Consider the following 26986-nt stretch of genomic DNA (forward strand, 5'->3'; position numbering starts at 1 on the left):
TGAGTTTATTATTATTATAAAGGTTTTATTAGAAAATAATGTTTACATGTTTTTGTTTTCATACATTTATCGCCTTGATCTAATTTTATTTTATAATTCAAATTAAACGATTATTTCCATAAACATATAAATTCACTCAACTCTATTAATAATTTGGTAATTACATTACGCCAACACAGGCTTTTACAACTCACAAAACAATCAAAGAAACTATTATAAACAAGCCAATGCTTTGTTGATGTGAGTTTATTTGAGACCTTTCATAAATTAAAAGCAGATAAATAAGTAAAACGCTGGTTTCACAACCTTCTATCAAACTGCGCCAAAAAGTTTGCTTCTTTAGAAGCCATTTTAATGGTACTACAGACAGTTTTATGTTTGGGGTCAGAGATTAACTGCGTAGCCCCATTCTCAGTAGTAGTTCGCTATGATTACAATTCTCTACAGCGTTAGGTAGCAATCTTCGATCTCAAGTAGTGTTTCTCTAAATTCTTAAAGGCGGCCTGACAATCACAGAAGATGCAGATTCTTCTGACGTTAGTGCCCTTATCATTACAACTTGATTAAGTTTAGTTTAGAATTTAGTATGGTCTTGTTTTAGATAGAAATATGGAGCAAATACTTCCAGGTTGTGAAATTAAATCCTTAGAATCAGAATTAATAGATCCCAAAATAATGGCCGAGTAGTAAACAAAAATATTATTTTGAAAGCATTGCCATTCTTAAGTATTAGAAGAGGACAGAAAAAACACTAAAAATTGTAACAAAATTTAATTTTGAATAGAAGAATCTCTTAGATTGCCAATAAAAACTAACATGTCCCACACGAACCAAAATGGAACTTATTTCAATATATATGTTAAAATATATGTACGTATCAATTTTTATGTGGTTCTAAATGAATAAGAAAGTAGAAAATATTTCTAAAAAAAGTTATTGTACGACTTCCTAGCCAACAAACTTTTGTTATTTAAAGTTTCTATGTTAAGATACAATTTTTAATACTCTTGAAGATATATAGAACGTTAAAGTTTTTTTAAAGTTAGTAATAGAAAAAACAATTTTTACTTTAAGTTTTATCTTAATAAAAAAAAAAAGAGTAAAGTTTATGTGCATATTCTGCATCTCTGATATCTGCAACTATCTCCACTATGCATTTGCATTTAGTACATACATTACGAGGGTCGTTTGAAAAGTCCGTGCAAAAATAAAAACTACTTAATTTTTTGGGGTAAACCTTTTTTATTTTTCAACATAGTCTCCTTTTAGGCTTATACACTTCGTCCAATGCTGCTCTAGTTTGTTGATCCCTTCCGAATAATAGGATTTGTCCAAGTCTGAAAAATAGCCATTCGTTTCTGCAATCACCTCCTCGTTTGAATAAAATCTTTTTCCCGCCAGCCATTTCTTCATATTGGGGAACAAATAGTAGTCCGAGGGAGCCAAGTCTGGAGAATAGGGGGGATGTGAAACGAGTTGGAACCCTATTTCCATTAATTTTGCGACCACAACTGCTGAGGTGTGAGCTGGTGCGTTGTCGTGATGGAAAAGGACTTTTTTGTGGGCCAATCGTGGGCGTTTTTCTTGCAGCTCGGTTTTCAAACGGTCCAATAACGATGAATAATATGCACCTGTAATAGTTTTACCCTTTTCCAGATAGTCGATGAGGATTATTCCTTGCGAATCCCAAAAAGACAGTCGCCATAATCTTTCCGGCCGAAGGAACGGTCTTCGCCTTTTTTGGCGCAGATTCCCCCTTGGTAACCCATTGTTTAGATTGTTCTTTGGTCTCAGGAGTGTAGTGATGTATCCATGTTTCATCCTCAGTGACGAAACGACGCTTAAAGTCCTGCGGATTCTTCTGGAACAGCTGCAAACCGTCCTTGCAACACTTCACACGATTTCGTTTTTGGTCAAGCGTGAGCAATCGCGGCACCCATCTTGCAGATAGCATTGTCATGTCCAAATGTTGATGCAAAATATTATGTACCCGTTCATTCGAGATGCCCACAGCACTAGCAATCTCACGCACCTTCACTCTTCTGTCATCCGTCACCATATCATGGATTTTATCAATGATTTCTGGAGTAGTAACCTCAACAGGGCGTCCAGAACGTTCAGCGTCACTTGTGCCCATATGGCCACTCCGAAAATTTTGAAACCACTTATAAACTGTTCTAATCGAAGGTGCAGAGTAACCATAATGTTTATCAAGCTTCTCTTTAGTCTCCTGAGGCGTTTTGCCTTTCATAAAGTAGTGTTTAATCAACACACGAAATTCTTTTTCGTCCATTTTTTGAAAATCACTCGACTTCCTCGATTCAAACGAATGCCAAACACAAAGAAATAGACCGATCTGGCTGAAACTTGGTGTGTGCTCTTCCAAGAGATGCTACTAACTAAACATAACCTCGATACGCGCCAGTGGTGCTATCTCTCTGACTTTGCACGGACTTTTCAAACGACCCTCGTAAGCACTGGGTTCTCCTCATGTACTCAAACAAATTTGCCTCTTATAAAATTTTTCAATTTACTGAAAATATTATCTGGAAAAACTATTTTTGAAAATTTAGTGGTAATTTCTTTCTTAAATAAAGCTTCCTTTAGGTTTTAATTTACAATTTTTCTTTCTAATTTAAGCGAGTAAAGAAACATGGTGGTTCTATTAAATTTTACGTTTTCAATTAAAAATATTAATTTTTTGTACGTTCATAAACTGTAAAATAAAATAAATTTCGTGACGTTTCCTCTCCTCCTGTCTTGTCCTTCCCAAACTGAACCCATTAGAACAACCCTGTGCTTTCTGATCTATCCGTACCTTATAAGAGGGCACACGGCCAGATCATTAAGTAGTAATATGTCTGATTTTCTTGACGATTGTCAGTCTCACGTTGACTTCCATGCCATTCTTTTGGCAATGTAAAGTATTTTCATTTTGCTTTTCCACTTTTTAAACCTCTTCTAGAAAATAGTATTGTTGCAAGATTTTTCCACGGTCAAAAATGAGAAGAGAGAATGGGCTAAATCATCTGCGTAAATGGAGGTTGTGGTGCGGATGAGGTGAAAGATCTGATGTCTTAAAAGTGAAGAGGCCAGGTCCAAAGTATATCTTGAGGAATTTCAACCTCTGAAATAGTAATGTGACTCATAATAAACATGAGTAAAATTGGAATCTTCAGTTATTTTTACTTTGACCTTTCATCTAGGAGATTTCTATTTTAAGAATGTTTATTTTATTTTATTAAATAGAACCCCTGACTTCAATAAAACTCTCTTGAAAAAGATCAGATTCAGGAGAAAATCAATTTAGACACTATTTTAGGAGATAAAACAAAAACTTTTATTTGCAATTGAGAAGTTCATTGTTTGGTTGGACACTTGAGGCGTTGTGCAGCTTGTAATAGAACAGTTCTGTAATATGATCGTCTCTTCAGATCATCGTGTTCAGCTGTTCCGATTCTGTAATATTGCCAGGACAGATAGCTGTCGAGATAAGGATAAAACGATTATGGGAGGCTTTTTTTTATATAAAGCTCAAATTTGATATGCAGTTCCATTATCACAAAGTTAAGTGTCAAAATTTCAACCAAAGTACGACCACTGAAAGTGCAACTTTGTTAAACTACTTCTTTTTAACTTCTATCCGGATTCATGTAAAAATAAATATCACTTTATTTATAATATTTAAAAGGATTATATTTTCCAATAAAATTGATTTTAGGTTATTAGCAGCGAAAGCAAACATAAGTTTACTCATTTACCATTTTTATGTAATGAAATTAAAAGCATTACTTCAAATCTAAATTCAAAGAAAATTGGTTAAGAAAAATGTTGATTTAATTATCGGAATATAACATTTGGTTATAGCTCAGGAAATTAGTAAATAATTTGGTTTTAAGGAAAAATTTTAGAGCTAATTTGGGAGGAAATCTGGAAATATTCTATCATCAGGAACCATTGGAGAACCGAATCGGAATTCCAAATTCATACTCCATTGATTTTTGTATAATTTTTGAGATATGCTGGTTATATACACGGGATAAGCGTTAATATTTTTGTTTTTCTCATTTATTTTGATAGGAAAATCAATTTTGAAAATTTGTCCCCGCAATACTTCCCTAACTAGGAGAAATAGACATTGTTAACCATACAATTTGGTTTGATGATATGGCCACACGTAGGTGCTATTTTCCCCTTATATGTGCTAATTATCTAGTTTGTAATTTTGGCACGCCTACACTATCTAGTTAGTTAAAGGCAATTTAAAGGTCAGTAAATTCAGTGCTAGAATATTTTCTTTTTTCTTTGTATAGACCTAGTTCATTACTTTAGGCTTTTCATAGACAAACAAATAACATGGCATCCAAACAAAAGTCTTAAAAGACAAGCAATGACAAAGTGGGCCAAAAATCAATAAAAGATGATTTAAATGACCGTCGGAATTAAAACGACTGAAATACAACTCTACAGTCAAACCTACAAAGACTTATGGCTAAAAAATTCTTGGGTTCAAATTGTCAAACCTACATTCCACTCTAAGATATTAGAACGAATATTGGTCTTCGAAACTCACACTGAAAAAAAAGAGACTGTTCTAAATTTTTTTGTATAGCAGCTAGCCAAAGAGAAATATCAGAAATGTCCCACCACACTCTCTAGCCTCTACTAGAAACCATCTGAGTATCCATCTCGCCGACTGAATCCAGTGGTCTCGAAATCTCCTTTTGAAACTGATCAGCGATGTAGGTTTTCTTGACGAAAGGGCCACCAATGAGAGTAGTTTCTGTCTTCTTACTTATATTTTATTTTGTTTTAGTCAATGCTGTTCACTATGATTTCCTGAAATACACTTTTTTTCAAACTCAGAGCCTCTAAATTTATTTATTTACTTATTTATTACTCTGTTTACACCGTTAGGTTTACAGAGGGAGTTGGCTACATAGAAAAATACTATTTAATTGTAATAATATCAGTGCTAAAAACCAAAATATATCATTCTTTGTCTAACAAAATAATAGTTCTTATGTATAGAAATGAGATTTCTTGAATTTATATTAATAATAGACCACTAACATTAAGATAATAATAAATTTCTTAATTTAAAACTTTCAATACAAAATAAGGATTCAAGATTGGCGAGGAATCGGTCAAATAAAAAACAAACTCGTCTTTTTGCCAACGTTTCGACAAATATATTGTCCTCTTCAGGGCCTGGATATTACAAATACAAAACAATTTACAGAGTCAGTAACATAGAAAAACTAGTAAAAATCAGTAATACAAAAATAAACAGTAAAATATAATAAATTCTTTATAATTATTGAAACTTACGTGGTTGAGTTACAGAAACTAAGAGCCAGAAATGGAGAAGCAGGTATTATACAGATATAGCGGGACTTACACGGTAATTACAATTGGACAGATACAATAGACTAATTACAACAAAAGAGTAAATACAATAAATATTGTGAAATTTCTTTAAACAACAAAAGCCGTTTAACACAAAACACAGGAGAACCAAATAACCCTTATGAACTAAATAACAAATAACCAAAAGATTTGAAGTAAATTTAAACAAACCCAGCAATAATTATGTCCAAATTTTTGATATCTATTTATTTTTTAATGATAAAATTGTAGCAATTGGCTAAATTCGACGTGTCTGTCCTAAAGTTTACTGTGTTATTCTGTTTTACTATGTGGCACATTTCAAGAAAATTTCGCTTATACTGTTTTATTCCCTATCGAGTACTGTCACATTCTGAAAGTCAAAATTGTGTTTTTTGTCCATGTGTTGTCTAAGTAGCGCGGTGGAATTGTCGTCTTTTTTTTTTGTCTTACAGTCATACTGATGCTGGTACAAACTGATGCTATACAAAGTAGGGATATCCTTTATATTCTCTTCTCTTATAGTCGGAGATTGCAGAAAAATGTTTTACTAAATATTTAGCTCTGTGTGATGATGATGAGGCCAGGCTGTTCATTAAAAAGTGAAATAAGTCATTTGGTGCGTACAATTGGCAGAGAGGACAAATTAACTGCACATCAAATTGATAGCACCGGCAGAGCCTCGAAATAAATTATTTTTTCAAGTAAATTGAATAATAAATTAATTAAGAATTGTTGAATGTCTTTTAAAAGCTGCTTATTTTACCAATCATTGTAATTGGTTAAAATTACCAATCCAAACTTCTCTATTTCCATTCACAAGAACCTATTTCCTCCTCTCTCTCTGTCACACACATAGAGCTTTAAGTGGTTAAGCTTTTGGAAGTAATAATTTTGTAGCTGTGCGCTTGTTAAAACTTGGAAGCAACTAGAAGGGTAGCAAAGTGTAAGGGGCAGAGTGGCAAGCCTAATCCACTTTTCCCTCTAAAAGCTTTCCTAAAGAAGGAGCGATGAAAAGTTCTTAGGAAATGAGAGCTTTCCTATACTGAAAGAGAGAGGTTTAGTATTTACCAATATATTCGATTATCCAGACGACAAAAAAATATAAACGGTTTTTCCTGATTATTTAACCTTCTTTTTTTTCCCCTCAAGTTTTAGCAATCATTATATTTGTTGGGGGAACATAAAACATATTGGAAAACGGATTATAAGAGGTTTTACCTCTAACTGTTTTTTTATCTCTTGTCACTAGAAGTAATGTAATCGTATCTAATGTTTGCGTTTATGTAGGCCTAACCTGTCCAGTTTTGAAGATATAGTTTCGGTGTCTGGCCAGTGCATCATTTTATTCCGTTATTTTTGTGTTAAATAAAAAATGGTCAAATATGTACGATGAGTGTGTTTCATTTGGACAGAAAAAATAAAATAAATTCACCAACATCTGTTTGTAGTTTCTCTGTTGAATTAGGAAGACACATCATTATTGCCCTTGATTTTTAAATGAAACAGAATGGCTTCTTATTTCTTAGCAAAATGAGTTTGTCCCAATTTTTTCTAATTCTACTCACGGAAATTCCACTCCAGTGACAGTACTTTCTTTATCAATACAAATTACTATTGATTTATTTATTCAGAATAAATGTTCAAGAGATAACATCAATCCGAGAGAATAAAGCCAAATCTCAATACCGGTATACAGGATAGAATAATAGATCAGTTGTTTATTTTCTTGTATTTTTCTTTATTTTCGTTCATTTAGCGTAGAACAAGAATTTGTATCTTGTCTTTCCATCTGGTTTGTTTATGATGTAAATATTTATTAAAGTGTTTTGTCTTGAATAATGTTTATCACGTTCTATCAGATTATGAGTAGTGTGTCCTGAATTTTAATTCAAGTCAGCCAAAATATATACTTTACTGACGTAGTTTCAGTACATCTCTGGTTTTATCTAACTCTGGTTTTATCTAACTGTATTTAATTGACCGTATAAGTTATTTTAAAGCTACGTCCTTTAAAAAAAAAAAAAAAAAAAAAAAAACTTATTTAGAGTTGGCACTTTGAACTACACAAATAGTAATAGAGCTCACGGTTCGCAAAGCTGAACCAATTGGAAGACTCATACAGATAAATATTAATAATAATAATAATGTGTGTTTATTTAATATTAAATAACGATAAAAAATAATAAAGAACAGAAAACTAAGAAAACCACACAATGCATGGACATTATGTCCGTCTGCAGAGGTTGACCTCACTTACAAAAATTATACATTAATATAGATATTTTTCATAAACTACTACATAAACAAAAAAGATTCTTTGTAACAGAAAATTAAAATAATCGCAAAAATAATATAAACAAATTTAAATTGATTAATGAAATCCGCAAAATTCTATTAAAAACCTTCTCATAAAAAAGTAAATTTAAAAATTATAATTAGAAATCAAAAACTGTCTGTAATTAGCTGCTTCCAAGTGGTACCAATAAAGGCGCTTAAAACTATTATTCTGCCCATTCAGATAACTAATTATTTCTGTTTTTGTCAGCGTTTTCTTATTGAACCATCGGATTCTAAATTCTTTAAGAACTGGACATTCAGCTACATAATGCAATAAATCCTCAACTACATTAAGATTGCACATTGAACAGAGGTGACTCTCGCTTGTACGACCCACTCTGTAGTTTAAATTTATTAGCTGCCCTCTCAACCTCATCATAGTTTGCATAAAGTGTAACTTGTTAGTATCTTTAATGTAATGATTTTTACCCAAATCTATAATTAACTCCTTATACAAACAATGAAAAGTTGAATCCGCAGCTTTAGCTTTAGCCATCAAATTTCTTTTAAATGACTGTTTTATTTTCTAAACTAAAAGTTCAAATTGATGCTCTCCTCCACTGTCATATTTCATTAATTCCATATCCTGCCTTTCACAAATATCATTAAATTCTTTAAACCAAAATATTTTTTCTCTTATAATTTGTTCCGCTAAAATCTTTGGTAATCGTGTATTTGGTAAAGTAAGCACTTTCCGGATGTAGCGATAATGTAAGCTCAGTGTAAAAACGAATATAGGTGTCAAACCCGACTCCAAATATATAACATAACTGGGCGTGTTCTTTGGTAACAGAAACAATCTTTTAATGAAAAAAGTATTTAAACTTCCTATTATATCACTCCACAGGAACCCCCAAGTCTGCGCGGCGTAACTAACTATGGCTCTAGCTACTGCATTAAACATTTCAAATTTAACTGAAATCGGTACACCATTTTTATTGAATACATTACTGTAATTCGCCATAATACTTGCTTTAGCCGCTCGAAGTCGATCTTCAAAGTGGTGTCGGAAAGCTATAAATATTAATATTGCATGAAAAGAGAAAAAAAATAAATATTATTTTTAGGTTTTTGTGCATTCGTTTATTTCGATGGAAACGGGTGCGAAATAAATTTTTGAATGATAGAAACTGGACATGCCTGATTTCCTACCTAAATCATTCCTTTAAATGCTGCCTCTTTCTGGCTGTTATAGAAATAATTATAATGATCAATGTCTTCTGCAATCGGCAACTGCAATTCTATAGCTTTATCCAAGGCGCAATCCTGAAGGATTAACTTCTATGAAGACTGTAGAAAGAGGGAGACGCTTCCTGGGGATACCGCGAGAGCCTGTGAAATATTGATAGTCTTTAGTAATTATTTTAAGAACAATTACAAATTAATAGATTATTGCTAAAAAAATATTTGTCTGTTACAGATAAATATGTGGAGGGATCAATACGTGGAAGGTGGCCCACAAGAAGATTTGGTGAGTATAACTTGTTAAGTGACACTGTTTAATCCAAATATTTAATGTTATCTGAGGAGTCAATCTTTCTGCCTTCTAAAGTCAATTTCACATAGCCTTATTGTCGAAAAGAGTCCTCATTTAAAGAGTACTGTTTAATTTATCGCCTCCAAGTTAAAGAGAGCTCGTGTATATATGTAGCTTTGCAAGAGCAAAAGCGAGAGAAGTGTGTGAAAACTTTAAAAAAAAGTTAGGTAAATAGCCAGTGCTCTTATTTCCAGAAAGAATTTCTAATCGTTTCAATCATTTTCAATAAATTAAAATTTTTAAATTCTCTAATTCTTCTTATATCCACATTTTGTATAAACACGTACTGCGGACCTCTTGGAAATTGAATTTTTTCGAGCAATGCAAAAACATTGAGGACGAAATATATCACTACCCTTTCAAACCATATTTAGCTTTGTTTCTGGAGGTCAAAAAATTTAGATAACTTTGAAATTAACTAATAATTTTAATTTCTTTAATACTGTAAGCAAATAATGTATAAATTCTATCGATTTCTAATTAAACGAATTTGATAGTAATTAAAACTTTTCTGTGGAAACTGCAATTTAAGAGAATAATTGTTTTTAAGTAAAGTCTACTAAACTCCCACAAAAATCTTATAAATTCTAATATAATATTGCTCATTCAAACGGTTTTTTTCATTGCTTCAATTCAAACGATTAATTAAAAAGATGTAAAGAACAGCATTACAAAAACAGACCAGCCTATGCACTCTAGCGGCTGTAATTATAACTAATATAATTCCAATTTTCTGCTACACAAAGATACATTTTTGTTTTTACAATAGTTCAATGGAATTAAACCCTTCGGGGTAGAGTTTGTATGATGGCAGGGAAAATAACTGAAATAAAACTTTAAACTATTTCTAGAATTTATTTCAATTCTTTTTTTTTAATTTCTAATTTTGGGTTTGTGTTTAATAATTTTTTTTTTTTAAATTCTCATAACAAATTAGGAGCAAAAGTGTAGAATTTCAAATCAAATATTAAAAGTAATGGGCTTATTTGATTAAAACTCTTTCTAAAACAATTGTGAAGAAAAAAAGCACAGATTTGTTCTCACTAATAAAATTGAAAAAAGGCTTGTTGATGGTGGTGTAATATGTATCTTAATCGTTCAAAAGGAACAGCAAATGCTATCTAGCAACAACCATTAAAACTAAAATAGTTACATTTTACGCTCATAGATAGCGCAGTAATTCACTTTTGGTCTAAAAGCTTACTAACTTGACCGACCACCAACCAATGCTTGTTTTATTCCCTTTGTAGAGAAGGTTACTGAGCGTTTGTTGAGTGCTGTGAATCCGTATTAGATAATTATAAATATCGTTGATTCTTAAAAATAGAATGGAGTTTATCCTAATAAAAAAAAGTTTGGATAGTCCTTAGATATTTGTTTATATTTTAAAATTAATAAAAGCGCCCTTCAGTTTATTAAGTGTTTTTTTTTATTCTGTAACATATTTTTAATCATTGCTGATTGGGAAATTTTAGTTAAAGGAGTCTGATTGATAAGTTTATTAATAAGAGTGATATCAATTTGTTATAATTCCGTGAGTATATTAAGACAAATTTTACAATTCTTCTTATCCATGGAATTCATCTTAGTTTCAATATGAAACAACAATGAAGTTTTCCATTAAAAGTAGGTTTTTCTATTGTAATTTCTTATCCAGTTTCACATGTTCTACTTAGAATAATCTGATATTTCCTTTTTTTCTTCACCACCGAATTCCTATGTAAAGATTTCGGGTTCGTGAGTGATAATGTAGAGTTGTCCGGGTATCAAAAAGAATAATACCTAAACTAACATCTCTTTTAAAAAGCTGATTACCTTTATTATAAGTTTCAGACAAATTCATAAACGGAGAATATCATCTCAATGTTAAAGATAGGTTGTAGCTTAATAAGTTCACTTACTTCTTTATTTACCTATCAATCAATAGAATTTTATGCAACATTGGTTGCAGTTTTTTCTTAAATAACTGACATTTAGTAGGTCTAACAATCTAAATTTTTCGACTATATGTGTTTTCACAACTATATTTTTTCCTTCTGCACAGATTCATTTACTTTTAAACCCTCAGAAGTTCTTCTAATATCTTTCTTGTTTCTCAATTTGGGCTAAAACAAGGCAAGTCTCCTGGAATCTGGAACCTAAACACTCAAACAACAATTGATTTTATAAAAATAAGTGTTTTTGCCAATAGTTTTAAGTTTCGAAAGTTTCTTTTCCGACTATGATGTTTCATCAGGTTTCTTTTCAGCTTTAGTTGATGGTACGAAACTTTCTTTCAGCCTTGTACTTTTTCGGTGTCTTCTTTTCTAGATTGCCCCTTAATTTCAGCTTCTAGCTGAAAATTGTAAGTAATTTTGTTCATATTGTCAAGAAATGTTTCTTCAAATCTTTTTTACATGAAATATATGTGTAGCTTCTCTGAGCACTATAAATAAACTTACATAAGAGTGAAAGAGAATGCGTAGAAAAGTAACAACTAAAAGTAAGTTCGATTATATAAATTTGCAGGTTGATTAATGCCATATGTCGAGCCAGGATTACTTTAAAGTAACAAAATAAGTTGGGGAACTTACTTATAAGAAATAAAGTTTAAAATATACATATATATTGATCATTTATTGTGCTTAATATTGCAATATATACTATAACTAAAAAAGAAACCCCAACTTTAATGTTTAGAGGCTTTACACTCAATTAGATTGCCTGTGTTAACCATGTTGCTTAGAACAGTTCATGCAACAACACAGATTTCAGCACTTCGAAGAGAATTCAACAGTCATTTTATCTTCATTATGCTAACTATCTATTCAAAACTTACCTGAATGTCTCCAGTGAATCAAAACACATGAAATTTGCTACTATTTTTTCTGCTGGGATAAACGTTTTAATTTTTGTTTTTTAAAAAATTTTATTTCTATTTTTTTTGTAACTCTTTCACTGATAATCATTTTAAATTGCTTGTAACGTTCCAGGAGAATTGATTCTCATTACTAATTGCTCTATTAGTAAGCTAGTATGCTCATAACTTATGGAAAAGGTAAGATGGAGTAGTCCTCAGTCTTAAATTTTCGGTACTCACCTTTTCCTGAAGATGAAGAATAATTTTCTTGTATAAATGAAGGTTTTTATGACTCATTACACTAACTTTTGCCACGTAAGTAACATAAGTGCTAATAATTGGGATTTCTTAGTATGACTGAAGCTGGTGGGTATTTTGAAAAAATCATTCCACTTTTGAAAATATAATTTAACGTTTTTACACAATTCTTACTCAAATAATCATTGAGAAAAAAGTAATTCCAATTAATTAGATTGTTTTTCTGAAATAACATTTCAGCTAAAGAGCTATCAGTATAATAATCTAAATTCCTACGCTTCTTACTAGTAGGTTTCCTTGAATGAATGATATATCATTCATTAATTCAATATTCAATATTTGCATTAGATAAACCAAGTTAATGTCCAGCTATGGTCTTTCTGCCTGGCGATAGAATCATAGAAATTTTAGATATTATCCTTGCCTTGCTATTGAATTAACAAAGAACTGATTAAAAATAAGATAATTAAGACAGAGAACGTTGTAAGTTCTTGTATGTAAATTTATATAATACTTCTTTACACAAAAATTGACCATGGATACATTATTTAGGCAATGAAATAGAAAAACTAATTGAAATCTAATGAAAATTAATTGAATAGACAGGAATTTACAAATAAAGAGTACATTTATGGAAATCAGTAATTAAAATTTAGTAATACGAATCAATTCCAACCATTTAAACGTTCAAAAGAAGGAATGTGAATAATTAAATCATCATCTGAAAATGTCAATCAATAATGGTCGAAATGCAGTGCTCCATCATTGGACAGTTAGCTGTAAGAAGCTGGATTAGAAGAATATCTAAGGGCCAGCAGCTGGATTCAAATCTGGAATCTCCGCTTGGAAGTTCCAAAACGCTAACCACTTCCCTGTTTCTCTATTTTATATTATTTATTTAAATTAAAGAATTTCCTAGACTTCAAAAGGCATTTATTAAATTCTGTAATAAAGTATATTATAATTAATCTACTGAGAAATTATTCTGCTTTTATTGTTTTTAAGTAGTAGTTCTTTGAAATTTTCAATTTGGTACCACTCATAACACAGACTTCAGATGTACATTTCTCTTAGTTAAATAAAGAAATTTAAATTAAAGGATTAAGTTCGTAGTAAAAAGTATAACAAAGTTTACATTTCGATCTGAGTAAGTGCTTTTTAAATGAATAATGTCCAGACACATATAGTGTTAACTTCAAAGAATTGAAAACATTTGCTGGATAAATAATTAGTTTGGTCTGAATAATCTATCTCTGAAAATAGATGGAAATCGGCCAGAATGAAAGAAAATAAATAAGCTAAGAAAGATGTAACATTAATTTGAAAGTGCTCTGCAACCCACCCTAGGAAAGAACATTCAGTCTAAAAGGTTTTTTTTACTCATCTTCTCTGTACGTCTTAAGATTATTCAAAATATCTTTCACGATGTTTTTAATGAGCTGGTGTAGAAAATGTCTAATGCAAATAATTTTCTCCTACTTACCCTATTATAACTTTCTGGAAAAAAAAACAAATTTTCTTTGAATTGCCTTGTATTTTTTAGAATGACCTGATAACCTGTGAGTATGTATGCTGTAGACCAAACTAAATGCTTCATCTAATTTGCTTTTACTAGTAGGACCTTATAATTCAATACCTCATAAGCTATCAATCAGTTGTATTATCCTCAAAATGTCAATGCACACCTAGATTTAATAAAAAATTAATATCTCCATCTAAGTAGAAAGAGCTTACTTTCAGATCTAATTAATTGTAACTGTGGTAACAAGTGGATTTTGGAACCAATAAGAACTTATCATTTCTAAACAAGCTAAGGCATAATTGAAGTCTTCTTTGTTTTAAGTGTATGTTATTTTATGTTAAATAAAAATTAATATTTCTATTGTTTTCGTTAGGAATGAATCATGGTTCAAAGATGATTTATTATTGATTTGTAAGATTTATTGTTTAAATTGAATGTCTTTCTCAATCAGGTATTATTAATTGGAAGTATAAGTTAATATAACATTTCATTACTTTATTTTTTGTTTGAATTATGCCTAAAATTGATATAAGTGGCCAGAAGAAAGTAAAATTGTAATTATTTTTAAAATTATAAATTCAATCTTGTCTATCAAGCAACTACTACACTCTAGCGGCAAATATTTTAACTAAACATTTTTGTACTGACAAAGGGTATATTTATTTTATACATTTACGAGATATATACATTTATCTGAGAATTAGTTTATACAAAAAATAAAAATAAAATTATCTATTTAATTCTATGGCATTATTAAAAAAATAGTTTCACTATGTAATGAAAAATTAATCGTAGAGATATTATTTGTTTAACTAGTGGCCATACTGGGAGTTGTAGCCACTGACTCTGTACGGTGCGTATTTCGTTTCTTGTGGTTATGTCGTGATATTTTAATTTATACATAGTGTCGTTAACATAATTATAAAACGATTTACGTATATTTATTTTGATATTAGTGTAATGTGTAATTAGTGGCATGTCTATACTGGACAACATCCTGGTATGAGTTTTAATTTCTTTCTTAAACTAGATAAAATGACTGTTGACAACTTGAAAGAAACTGATCTCTGAATTTAAATACTATTACTGATTTTATTTCTAAACAATATCTTTGTTTAAAATGAATGTCATTTCTTCCAATTTATACATTGAAATCAGTTTAAGATTTGTTTGACTTTTTAAAAATCATATTATTTGGTGCCCTTAGTGATAACTCAATTTCACTTCTTCCATTTTTCTGTTATAAGTACTTTCTTATCAGTTGAGTGTAATTTGTTCGATTTTTTTTTCATTTACTTTTTGCTTAAAATAACTTAAGTATGTTTCTCTTGAATATTTTTTAGGTATGTGGTGTTTTATATCTTTTTTTTTTAATTATTTCAGTGGCTGCTATGACTTGACAACTGTTGGGGTCTTGAAACCCCCTTAAATCAGAAAATGTCGCAGCCAGATCCGGAGCAATCAAAACCAGGTAAGGAAGTTTAAGTATTATTTTTTGATTTGGATTTTCGTTTTACATTTTACAGTAATCACAAATTGATTTATAATGTTCTGTTGAAATATATTTATAGAACAAGATTTCTTTGAAAAATTAATACATTTAACTCATCTTAGTGTGAAAAATTACGATTATATTAAAACCAGAAATCCAGTATTTTGTCGTAATTGTTGTGTGAATTAATCGTTAAATTTATCACCAAAGGTTTATCTTATTTATTAAAAATAGATTCTTATTTCAATAATATTGAAAGAATATCGTTATCATAACTTATAATTTCGAGGTTACACGTTTATTTTTACATCCTTTTTGTAAATATAAGCTAGTACCGCATTCTATGAGCGTTCAAGTAAAATATCACAACTTAGATACATTCTACAGTTTTTCAATATCTTAAATTAAGATAATTCGTTTTAAGTTTTACTTCTTTACTATTTTACATTATCCATAATTGAAATTTGGAAAATTAGGGAGAAAAATGATCACAAATCACATATTAATCTTTTAAACATTATTGAGCGTGATATTAAATTTAAATCATACTCACTTTATTTTTAAGATAATCATGACCTTTGACCTAGGTCAGATTCTTTGCTTAATGATTTGAATTTTTGCCAACATTTAAAAAAAAAAGAACAAAAAAGGCTGATGAATATCATGGTTGTAATCAATCATTTAACAAATTTTATTGGATTTTTTTTGGGGGGGCGACAGTCAGCTCATTTGCATTGATTGTTTTTGCAAATTATTAAGAATGTTTTTGTAGTCTAATTGCTTTAAAAAATTGCCTGAACTTTGAATGCTATTTCTTGAGATATTGTACTGTTTTTTGTTCCTAATTAAAAAAAAATTACATATTTTTTCTTCATATTTAATGAAATAGATAAATTAAGCTGTAATATTAGTTACTGAGTTTTAGTTTTAAACTGGCAAATATCTTGATTATTTAATCTTACTGCTATTAGGGGGATTAATCAAGGGTATGGTTTAATTTTCTTCAGAAAAGATAGTAATTCTGTAAAATTCAAAGGGTTTGTTACACAATTCTTGATTTCTTTGATTTCACTTCTTGTTTTAAAGATGTTGGTTTGGTTTAAAAGAATGAAAGCCTTTTTTAAAGTTAGGCCATGTTAGTTTGAAGGTTTTTTTTCATATCATTGACCGGTTATGGATGATTACCCATCTTCATACTGTTTCTTAAAATTATTGATTTTATAGTTTCATTGTATTGTTGTGGTTGGTAGTTGGATCTACATTGGAGAACATGTTTTTTTTTTGCTCGAGAAGTTATTTTTATGACTTAAAATTCAAAGTGTTTATTGCAGATGGTTTTTTTTTGGTTACACCTTAAGTTTTTAAAGTGCTTAGAATTATTTAGATTTTCTATCGGACTTCTGTTTGTTGAATGGAATTTTTTGGTATTTTTTTGCTTTAAAATGAGGAAGTGGGTTGAGTCACCCTTATCTTGTCGTCGCTGCTGATTTCCCTGACTCACAGCACTAAGACATTAACAACCCCCATTCACCGCTTATTTGTGGCCTGTACAACTATTCGGACTTAGAATACCACACTATAATAATAATCACAATATAATACTTTAATAACTGAACATATAGACCCAGTAAAGACGTGAGATCCATATTCTTTTTCAGGTCTGAATAGCAGGTCACTAAGACGGATAGATTAGATTAGATTAAATCAAATCAGGGTGGTCTCAAGGCCTGCGCCACCGCGACCCCTATGGATCTATTGTGGCTCCCCGACTTTAGAGCTCACCCTCCAGACCCGTCTGTTTAATCAGACTCTTAATTCTGGAGAGTGGCTCCTGGGTAAAGCTCTCAGGCCTTGGTTTTATCCTCCCCGAGAAGTAACATCCTTAGCCATACGAGCCCCTCACACTGACACAACACGTGCAGTGCCGTTTCCTCTTCTTCCTGACAGAACCTACAAAGGCTATCTTCTGCCAGGGCCATGCGATGCATGTGTTTTCTGAGCTTGCAGTGGCCAGTTAATAGGCCTACAATTTATCCTTATAGCCCCACGGCCTTGACGGATTAATTCTGCGGTCAGCCTCGGCGAATAGCCTCTGATGAACTCCTAACGCCTATCTCAGCCCAGTGGTAAAACGGATAGATAGACACTCTAAGATATTTCTCTCCTCTTTAAAGTTTTGACTTAGTACATGTCTAGCTAGGAAAAACGTTAAAATCCTTCCCTTTTCTATTCTGATTAGAAGCGCAGACTTCGAGGTCTGATGGTGCTGATTTAATAAAATAATGGAGAATATCAATGGAAATTTTACTTCAGTCCTTTGAGTGACTCCTTCTAGGGCATTGGTAGTTTTATGACCGAAAGTTTAGGTTTCATTTAAGATCCTTTGATTAGATTTTAGATCTTAATTTGTCTTCTATTATTTCTAGATTAACATCTGCTTTAAGTTTAGTCGCAAAAGAGACAGAAAATCATTTTAAAAGCTGGAAGAAATTTATCAGCTTGTTTTCATATCCTATATTAACGCTACATGTCTAGTAGGTTCCTAATTTTACATTATTATGGAGCACTTTGCCCACCTAAACTCAAATCATACTCAAAAATTTCCAATTTGAATTTAGACGTAACATGTATTGGTTACAACAAATCCAACTAAATCACACTGTTTGTTAACAGTGTTCATAAAACTATTTTTGGTACAGATTCTCGACTAAATAGAGGACAGATATCTGGTGGAATGGATGTGGATATCTGGTGGACCCTGCTCATTCCATATTATTGCCAGTAACCATTAATAATATTGACGGTGATATTGAAGTCAGCAAATATTGATGATTTGATGGAAAGTGATCTACAATAATTACTGATTACGATATTTTGACCAAGAAAATTGTCTCTAATAAATTTGTTTTGTCGGCATTCTGTTAGCTTCTTATTTTTGGGTCATTGTTTTTTGGTTATCTTGGCGTAAGTTCTGCAGATTATTGATGTCTTCCATCCTTAAAATCTGTTGATTGTTGAAAGGCTGGGGTATTTCTAAATCTTGATTACTATATATTGACTATGTCTACCTGAAAGTCTACATCTATAAAAATGTTTGATTTTAATGAATGGGAAATGCAATTGGTATTTATGGAAATAAATATTCTTGGCTGTTATTCGTTCGCCTGAAGCCCTTTTGACGAGCCATTGCACACCGTACAGAACTGAACCACAAGACACGACATAAGACAGAGTCTTTGTAGGTTTTATCTGATAGAAGAGGATACAACACCCTTAATGTCTTTTTACCATTTTTAAGATAAAGTTCTGAGATATTGCAAATGTTGTTCGATGTTGATAGGCCAGGACAAAATCACTATTGAAATGTTGGGATGATATTGGTTATTCAGGATGTAGGAGTAATGATTTAGTAGTTCTCCAGTCGGAGGAAGTATTCCATGATAACCTCACGTAAACTGGGTGATCTTTCTTAAGTTTCTGTGAAGTGTCTCCTAATGTACCATCAAAATATTGGTGCAAAATCAAGTTACAGTCAAAGAATGAGGATATACTGGGGCAAAAAGTTTATTATTCGCTGAAGTTCGTTAAGAAATGTTCTTGCTGTTATTCGTTCGACGAGCCACTGCAGACCGTACAGAACTGAACAGATGCACCACAAGACACGACATAAAACAGAGCCTTTGCGAGTTTTATTTGATAGAAGAGGATACAACACTAGTTAAAACTTAACTGAAGATTCTAGACAATAGCCCTGACTAGTTTAAGTTGTACTGTTTCTGAATTCTTGATAGTAGGGCGCCTAATACTTACTTTTTTTTAAAAAAAAAACCTTTTAAGATACACTAAAAAATCACTAATAGTCTTGTTAGGCCCCCCAGTATCACTAGGCTCCGCCATTTCAGCCTTTACTCAACTAAAGAATTAAAAGCCCTCATTACAAGTGGATTTTGTTTCTGTTTGCGAATATCCTTGCAATGGATAAAACTTATTAAAGCATCACCAGACTGCGCTGGTGACAATTTTTAAATTGAACAGCCCAACATTTACACTTGATTCAAATATTTCACCATCAAGCTTAAAACTTATCTCTTTACCAGACTAAATCAAATCAATAGATTATGACCATGGACTTGAGAGGTAGCTCCTCCCCCTCAAGATAGATTCCCCTCTACCTCCTCACTCGCGCAAGCCAATCCTCACGGGTGTACTTCTTGGAAGAAGGAATCCAATTTAACAAGTGACAGCTAATTTCATTCATATTCTGTTTGCAGTTTCCATGAAATTATCTCTGTTCCCCGTACAGTTTACTGTTCGTTATAAATCTGTATGGTAACTTAGCAACAGTTCAATGTATTCCTACACTTGGAAGTAAGCCCTACTGTCCATTTAAGTTGTTTGACAGCTGTAACTGATGTAGTACATTTAGAGTAGTATCCAAATTTCTAGTCTGAACTTTATAATAGAATTATTTTACATCTATTACTTTTAATATCATCAAGGGAAGTGTTATAATTGTTTCAAGTTTTCGATGTCGAATTTTTATGATCATCTGAGTTCGAAATATAGGTTTTTTTAGCAATCACTAAATAATAAGTCTCTTATTGTAGAACATTCAGTGAAAGAAGTTCATATTGAATTGAAATCACTAGTGATTGCCTTATTCCTTTGCGTGCTAAATATAAGTTAAAATTACCATTCAAGTATTTTTTATAATTTTAGACTCCTTTATTCTGTAATCTAAAAGAAAAATATTGGTCTAACTTCATGAAGCTATAAATAATTAATCATGACTAGTAATTGAAACATCTTTCTGCAAACTAGCTCTTCTAAAATTAAATCTTAGTCTAGAAAACTAGTGGAAAACATTTTAGACAGCTTTGTTTTTCCCAATTTCAAACATTAGTTTTGCCATTCTGTGCGAGAGTCATTTAAATATATTTTTTAATAAGAAATGAGGCTGACACAGCTCCCTTTCTGTGGTGATTGCCTTTGGAAGAAGTGCATTTTTTGGAAAGAGTGTAGCATCTACTTTTAACTGTAGCATGTCCCGCTGTTCTTCCAAAATATCTTAAAATCGTAGATAGCTGAACGTTTATATTTCAAATTGATTCCTCTAACGGGTCCAGCTTCAACTTAGCGATTAAAAACTGTCTTCAGGAAGAGCTAACTTTGTTCTCAATCTGTACTCTCCTACCTATCTTCTGGAAGATTATAATTATAATAATAATAATTATTATTATTTCTTCTGGAGACTTATCGTATTCTTCGTATCCTGATCCATCCAGCTTCATCCATCTCTCACCTACTTCTTTCTCCTCCAGAGGTCCAGTTTCAACTTAGCTGGATTAATATTTGTCAACAGTGCTAACTTTGTTCTTCTCAATTTGAACTTTTTTCGTCCTTATGGAAACATGAAAGAGATCCTTCGTACAGAGTCTGGTTTAACCAGCTCCTATCCCTTACTTTTCTTTTTCCTCCAAGGGCCCAGCTTCAACTTAGCTGGATTAAAATCTCTCAACAAAATGCTAATTTGTTCTTCTCAATCTGATATTTCGTCTTGCCTCCTAGAACTAAAATTTTAAATTCAAAGTACATCGGCTGGCCGAGTGGGATTTCCACTTCTTGTGTGAAATGAAAGATTTTTTTTCTTTTACTATTTTGAGGTTTTTCGTAAACAATTCCTACGACTTTTTTTTTGGAAAACTTGGTGTACTTATTATAATATAAATAGGAGTATACTTTTTATTAAAAACATATTTTCGGATAATTCGAGAAAGCGTTCTTCTGTGCTAAGGTTTGGGTAGGTTCATCAAAAAAATGGTCATTTTCTTTAATGAATTGCCCTAACCTTTGTACACCGTTGTTACTAAAAATCTAATTTATAGGTTATTCTCCAACCGGATGTATCTTTTTACACAAAAGATCATTCACTTTGTTGTAACTAGTTTTCTAGGCTTATTTGATTTCCTTTATTTTATCTTATTTTTAATTTCACAGAAAAAGGTTTGGGAGGCTTTCTATTAAGTTAAAAGTTTAGTGCAGGGGGTCGCCAAACTTTTTTGATCATGGACCCCCCTATATAATTTTTCGAAATCTCCATCGACCCCCTAGTAATTTTCAGTTAATTAAAAATAAAACTATCTATTAGGTGTACTTGTGTTTGTACGTTTATTTTATGATTTTAAACATTTATTAAAGTAATTTTACATTGTGTAACAATAGTTTTATGAAAAATATCTTTTTATTTATTTATTTATTTTGTAATTTACAATCTGTATAAATATATACAATAAGTAAATAGGAGGTGAATAAGATGAACTGGTGCGGGAAGAGCAGGAGGAGAGAAGCTACCCAGCGGTAGCACTCTCTATAGGAGAGAGAGGAATGTAAGGAGGAGAATATGAGTAGGAGAGAGGAGAGATTTAGTTCTTCAGACTGTAAGGAAGTCGCGGGACCACTGGCGATTCAGTCAGCGAGGAGTATTAGGGATGTCAGAGGAGGCGAGAGACTGTACAAGAGGATTGGAGCTAGTCGAGAGAGTAGTATGGAATTTTTGATATTTAGTCTTGGCGTGTTGGTGTATGAAGGGAATGTTGAGATCTTTTTGAAGAGTGAGGTTAGTCACCGTAGAAAGGAGCGTCAGCTATCTGTCGGAGGAGTTTTGACTGAAATGTTTTGTACTGTCCGTATGTTTATAGGTTCAGCTGAACCTCACAGCTCTAGTCCCGTAAGTCCACATAGGTTTGAGAATAGTATTGTATATTAATCGTTTGAGTTCAGTGGGTAATTTGGGAGCGTCGTCCAAGAAGTCTGTAAAGTAGTTTCGCACGTTTTGTCATTGCTTGTCTTTTAAGTCTAGTGTGTGGGTTCCACGTGAGTCGCTTGTCTATGTAGAGCCCAAGGTAGCGCACCAGATCTGTATAAGGAAGAGGATTGCTGTTGAAGAGGACAGGCGGACAGGAGCCCCGCCGGAGAATAAACGTGGCATGCCATTTCTGTGGGTTCATTTTAATCCGCCACTTCTTTGCCCAGGATTCTATTTTATGTAAGTGTGTCTGAAAAATATCTTGAATGTTGAAATTTAAATACCTTAATATTTATTAAATAATAAGTAATTATAAATAAGTAAAGTAACTACAGTATTGCTTCTTAATGAGATGAGTGTTTCTTTGCAAGGTTCGCTAAATTGGGTTCGAAATTGTTTTTCCTTCGACCCCCTCTGGCTCAGATCGACCCCCTATTTTTGTTAAATAGACCCATGGGGGTCTATATAGACCACTTTGATGGTCCTCTAGTTTAGTGTAATGTACGAATTTACAAATTTTATGTGGTTTTGTGAGAATTGTGATTCAAATTTTTGGACTAAAAAGGAAATAAGTGAATTAGAGATGTTCACATTTAGAGTTTGTAATTATTCTCTTTGTCCATTTCACTTCACACTTAAAGTTGGTGACAATAACTAGTACAGAGGAATTATTTAAAGTGGCGCTATCATTTACCATACTACACCTTAAAAGGGGCTAAATATTTTATCAGTTCTGTTCAGTAAGTTGGTGTCGTTAGAATTGACGTTTTCCTCTTTGCATTCACTTCTAAGTTTAGCCCTAACTTTATTTCTCATTTCATTTTTACTTTTCTTTAAACTGAGACTTAGAGATCAGATTGCCCATGTTTTTTTTGTACTCGAAATACACATTTTTTGGTTACCTGAGTCCTAATAAATGGCGTTTAAGAGAATTTTTCTTTGGGAATTTAGTTACAAAATTAATAGAAAATTTTCTCAAAAATGGCTCTTTTATTCTTATGTTATTGTCGGAATACTCATAGTAATCATGAAGATCTACACCGTTTTACTAGAACAATTTCTCTGGCCAATTCTATTACAAGAACTTTTAGAAAAGTAAGTTAGCGAACAGAATCTTGAAATGTATTGTCGGTGTAAATGTTATATATGCGAAATTAGGTATTCATGAAAGAGGTAACCATGATATTACAATCTCGTGAATCTCTTCTTCTTCTTCTTCTTCTTCTTCCCATGGTGCTGAAGTCCTACAGTAGGACCTGGACCGCATTCAAGAGAGGGTGCCACTCTTCCCTGTCCTCGGCTTTTAGGCGCCATCTTCTAACACCCAACTTTCGCAGATCTCTTTCTACGTCATCCAACCATCTTATCCTGGGACGACCCCTACGTCTTGCGCCCCCCCCCCGGGTGTCCATATAATACTTTTCTAGGAACTCGATGATGGGGCATCCGTTCAACATTGGCCTAGTCACCTCAGCCTGCCTTTTTGTGATACAAGAAACTATGTCCGGGTTCTCCGTATAGTTTCTTCGAGTTCTTCGTTCTTTCGCAGCCTCCCATTCACCCCGTCAATGTACTCCGGGCCGGGCAGATTTTTCGCAACACTTTTCGCTCCCATATCCTCAGCACATTCTTGCAAGTCATTGCCCAAGATACTCCGCTACCGTACACCACTACCGGCCTTATTATTGTTTTTCTAAATAATAATTTTTGCCGGACGTGACAAATTCTTAAATCGCAAAACCTTTTTTGTAACGCATACAAATATCTGTTTCCTGCAGTTACAGCAACAATTTGCTGTCAGTACGGAGCCAAGGTATTTGAATTTTGTCGCATGTGTGGAGAAGGTATAATTGAGAATCTGAACTTTTTTTTTTTTTTTTGTTTTCTTTTTTTGGCATTGGCTTCCGCCATACAGCCAGCATCGTCTAGGTGCTTATCACTAGAATATCACTCACTCTCCATTCTTACCTACAAATACATTCGCTTCACACATTCATCCCTCTACTATATACCGCTATTTACATAAACTACTGCTAATGGATGGAGCAGCACACTGTGCTCCTGCCATCCTTCTCGCTTAACCAAAATTAAAATCACGTAATCCTTCTCTAAGCATTTTGTTCCATTCATTCTGATTCGGCTATAGCTTCTAAATACATTCATATTTCATTGCTAGCTCTGCTATCGACTTAAGCACATAAATGTTGGTGGAGAATATAATATCTTCGTAGCGAAATGGTGCATCTAAATACCTGTATATATCGTCAAACATTCGTTTCCTTTCTACCACATAACGTGGACATATCATTATTACATGTTTGAAATCTTCCTCCTCATTGCAATCTACGCAAAGAGGAGAGGACCTTCTGTTGATCCTGTGTAGATACGATCCGCACACCGCGTGGTTCGCTCTCAGCCTGCTTATTGTCGTAACAACCCATTTATTAGTGACAGTTCCCTTAAACCATGGTTGTCTCGGTAACTGATCTGCCATAGTTTTATAGAATCTACCTTTATCACCATTATTGTAATCTGTCTGCCATTTTTGTAGTGCTGCTTTTGCAATTATACCCTTGATATCGGTGTGTGGTAATTTATAATTAGCCATTTCCCCACTATTGGTGGCTTCCTTTGCAAGTGTATCAACAATTTCATTCTCTTTTATACCACAATGACCTCTTACCCACAAAAAATTAATGCAGACTCCCTTCTCTTTAAAGATGGCAATAGTTTCTACAATCTCTGCGATAATGTGATTCATTCCTGCAGACTGGTTGTGTATATGTGATAATTTACACAACGCACTCTGGCTGTCACTAATAATGGTATATTTTTTCTCCGACAACGAATAAATATATTTTAAAGCCGATAAAATAGCAATTAGCTCCGCTGTATAGATGGACGCCTCATCTTCTAATTTAATTATCGTAAAATAGTTCCGAACCGGATCATACACAGCACTTCCGACTTTATTATTGATTTTGGACCCATCTGTAAATAAACGATATGAGCCCGGATAATGGGAAGAAATGTAATCTTCGAAGGCCGCGGTTCTCATCTTTTCCGGTACCTTTATCTGAACTTGCTCTTCTCGTTGGCTCTGGAGCCTTGAGGTGCGCATAAGCTTTGTCTTCTCTTGGTTTATCTCCAGGCCTCGTATTTTGTTCAAACTCTTCAAATGCTCCTCCTAATGCTGCCCTTGACCTAGCAACAATTAACACGTCTTCCGCATATGCCAAGTGTTGGGATATCCTGTTGTATATGGTGTCCTCTCGTAGAATCTCTACTTTAAACATTCCAAGTTTAAAAAAAAAAAATATTTGATTTGTAGAATTTGCGGTTTCCAGATATTCCCAGTAAAATTTTAGCTGCAGATTTATTTATTTAAATCTAAAAATCTGCTAAACTTAATATTTTTAAAAAAAAAAATAAATACCCTGCTGAGTAGCGAAATAACAAGCAGTGACAGTGAGAGAGAATTTGGCCCAGTTGGGGGTGGCACTACACTGGTTATTGTGGGTGGTTCTATTCCCGTCCTCGGAGGCGGAGATATAGACCCAGAGTTATATTTAGCCCACTGCTGCCCCTCTACCGTCCCTCAGTTTCACTTCATTCTTCGCTGGTTTTTTTTTTCTTTTTCGCTAAAACATTCTCTTTCGTATTCTCTTAATTCTCGGCCTCTTTCTGCGAGACGCTGGAGTTCGCCATCTTTCCATCATCCTTAATCTTTATCTCTTTCTTTTCGTCGTCTTTCTCTTTCTCAGTACCTTTTTTTTTATGGCCTTTCGAGTTAACTCACACCCAAAAATTCAAGGCCATTTCAGTTCAATGTCACTTTATACTCATATAACATCGATCTTTTCTACCACTTACCCTCTTTCAATCCCCTCTTTATCTCCTTAAAATCCTTTTCAGCTTTTATTTTATTTATTTTTTCTTTTTTCATCGTGAGAAATATTCTGTTTTCTCTTTAGTCCTCATTTGAGGATTGATTGTGATAGAACCGATTTTCTGTGCAGTATTTTCTGTCCTGAAAAACTGGCTATCAGGTGGGGTAGGTGTTGGTGTAGTGGTTATGAAGCGTGGCTTTCTAAGTGGGCGATTACCAGTTGGAATCTCGCGTTCCGCTACTTTTTTATTTGTTAAAAAAAATAGTTAATAGTAAAGTATGTGCTACCGGCTCCGACAATGACACCTAATTGGTAGTGCTAGGTTCAGCTACGTCTGAAATTTAAGGAGATTACTTTGCATTACATTTAATAAAGTTTCCTTCGTCCTTAAAAGAAATTTTTAAAAAAATTCCTACTTTTCTAAACCCAAAACTGCTTAATCTTCCTCTGATGCTGGATAAAATTCCAAAACCAGGATAAACATGGGATGCTACAACGAATAAAGTCAAAGATAATGGCTAGTACTGTGAATATAACCATAGTTTCAAGTCAGTTAACCCCTTAACTAATGCCAGAAGCAGTGCTAAAACGCTAATTTTTTAGGTAACTCGCTGTATTCTGCCTGAATTTAAATCTGATCCTTATTTTCTGGGGCATTTTAAGCTAGAATCAAAGTCAGGAGTTTACGCGGAACCATGTTGGAAGAATAGGGGAGACTCTGACAGAGCACAGGTATGCTATTTTTGGCCAGGTAATTCTGTAACAAATTTGAGGAGTAGGCGGAAATGTGTTTTCGCGATGTGTGTTCTTTTTGTGTGACTCTATTGGCTTGGTACATGACCAATACTTACCCTACGACATTACCATCTTTAAGGAGTTGTTCTGCACCCTCTTCGTGACCTTTTTTAGAAGCCG

At 32.8% G+C, this 26986-nt stretch overlaps 1 protein-coding gene across 7 annotated transcripts in view; it reads left to right on the forward strand.

The window, feature by feature from the left end:
• The first annotated feature begins 14703 nt into the window (after positions 1 to 14703).
• The window catches only part of HDAC4 (histone deacetylase 4), a 304732-nt gene continuing 292449 nt past the window's right edge, over positions 14704 to 26986 (forward strand). For 6 of the 7 annotated variants that reach the window (XM_074114818.1, XM_074114820.1, XM_074114826.1 and 3 more), the window contains exons 1-2: positions 14704 to 14884; positions 15268 to 15355. In XM_074114818.1, coding sequence (XP_073970919.1) covers positions 15322 to 15355 — 34 coding nt within the window. In that variant the 5' untranslated portion in view covers positions 14704 to 14884; positions 15268 to 15321. The remainder of the gene's footprint in view (positions 14885 to 15267; positions 15356 to 26986) is intronic. The other variant, XM_074114823.1, reaches the window with a different exon arrangement.

The sequence above is a fragment of the Rhodnius prolixus genome, unplaced genomic scaffold, assembly GCF_049639745.1.
Source record: "Rhodnius prolixus isolate KJV_2025 unplaced genomic scaffold, Rpr scaffold_7, whole genome shotgun sequence".
NCBI lineage: Eukaryota > Metazoa > Arthropoda > Insecta > Hemiptera > Reduviidae > Rhodnius > Rhodnius prolixus.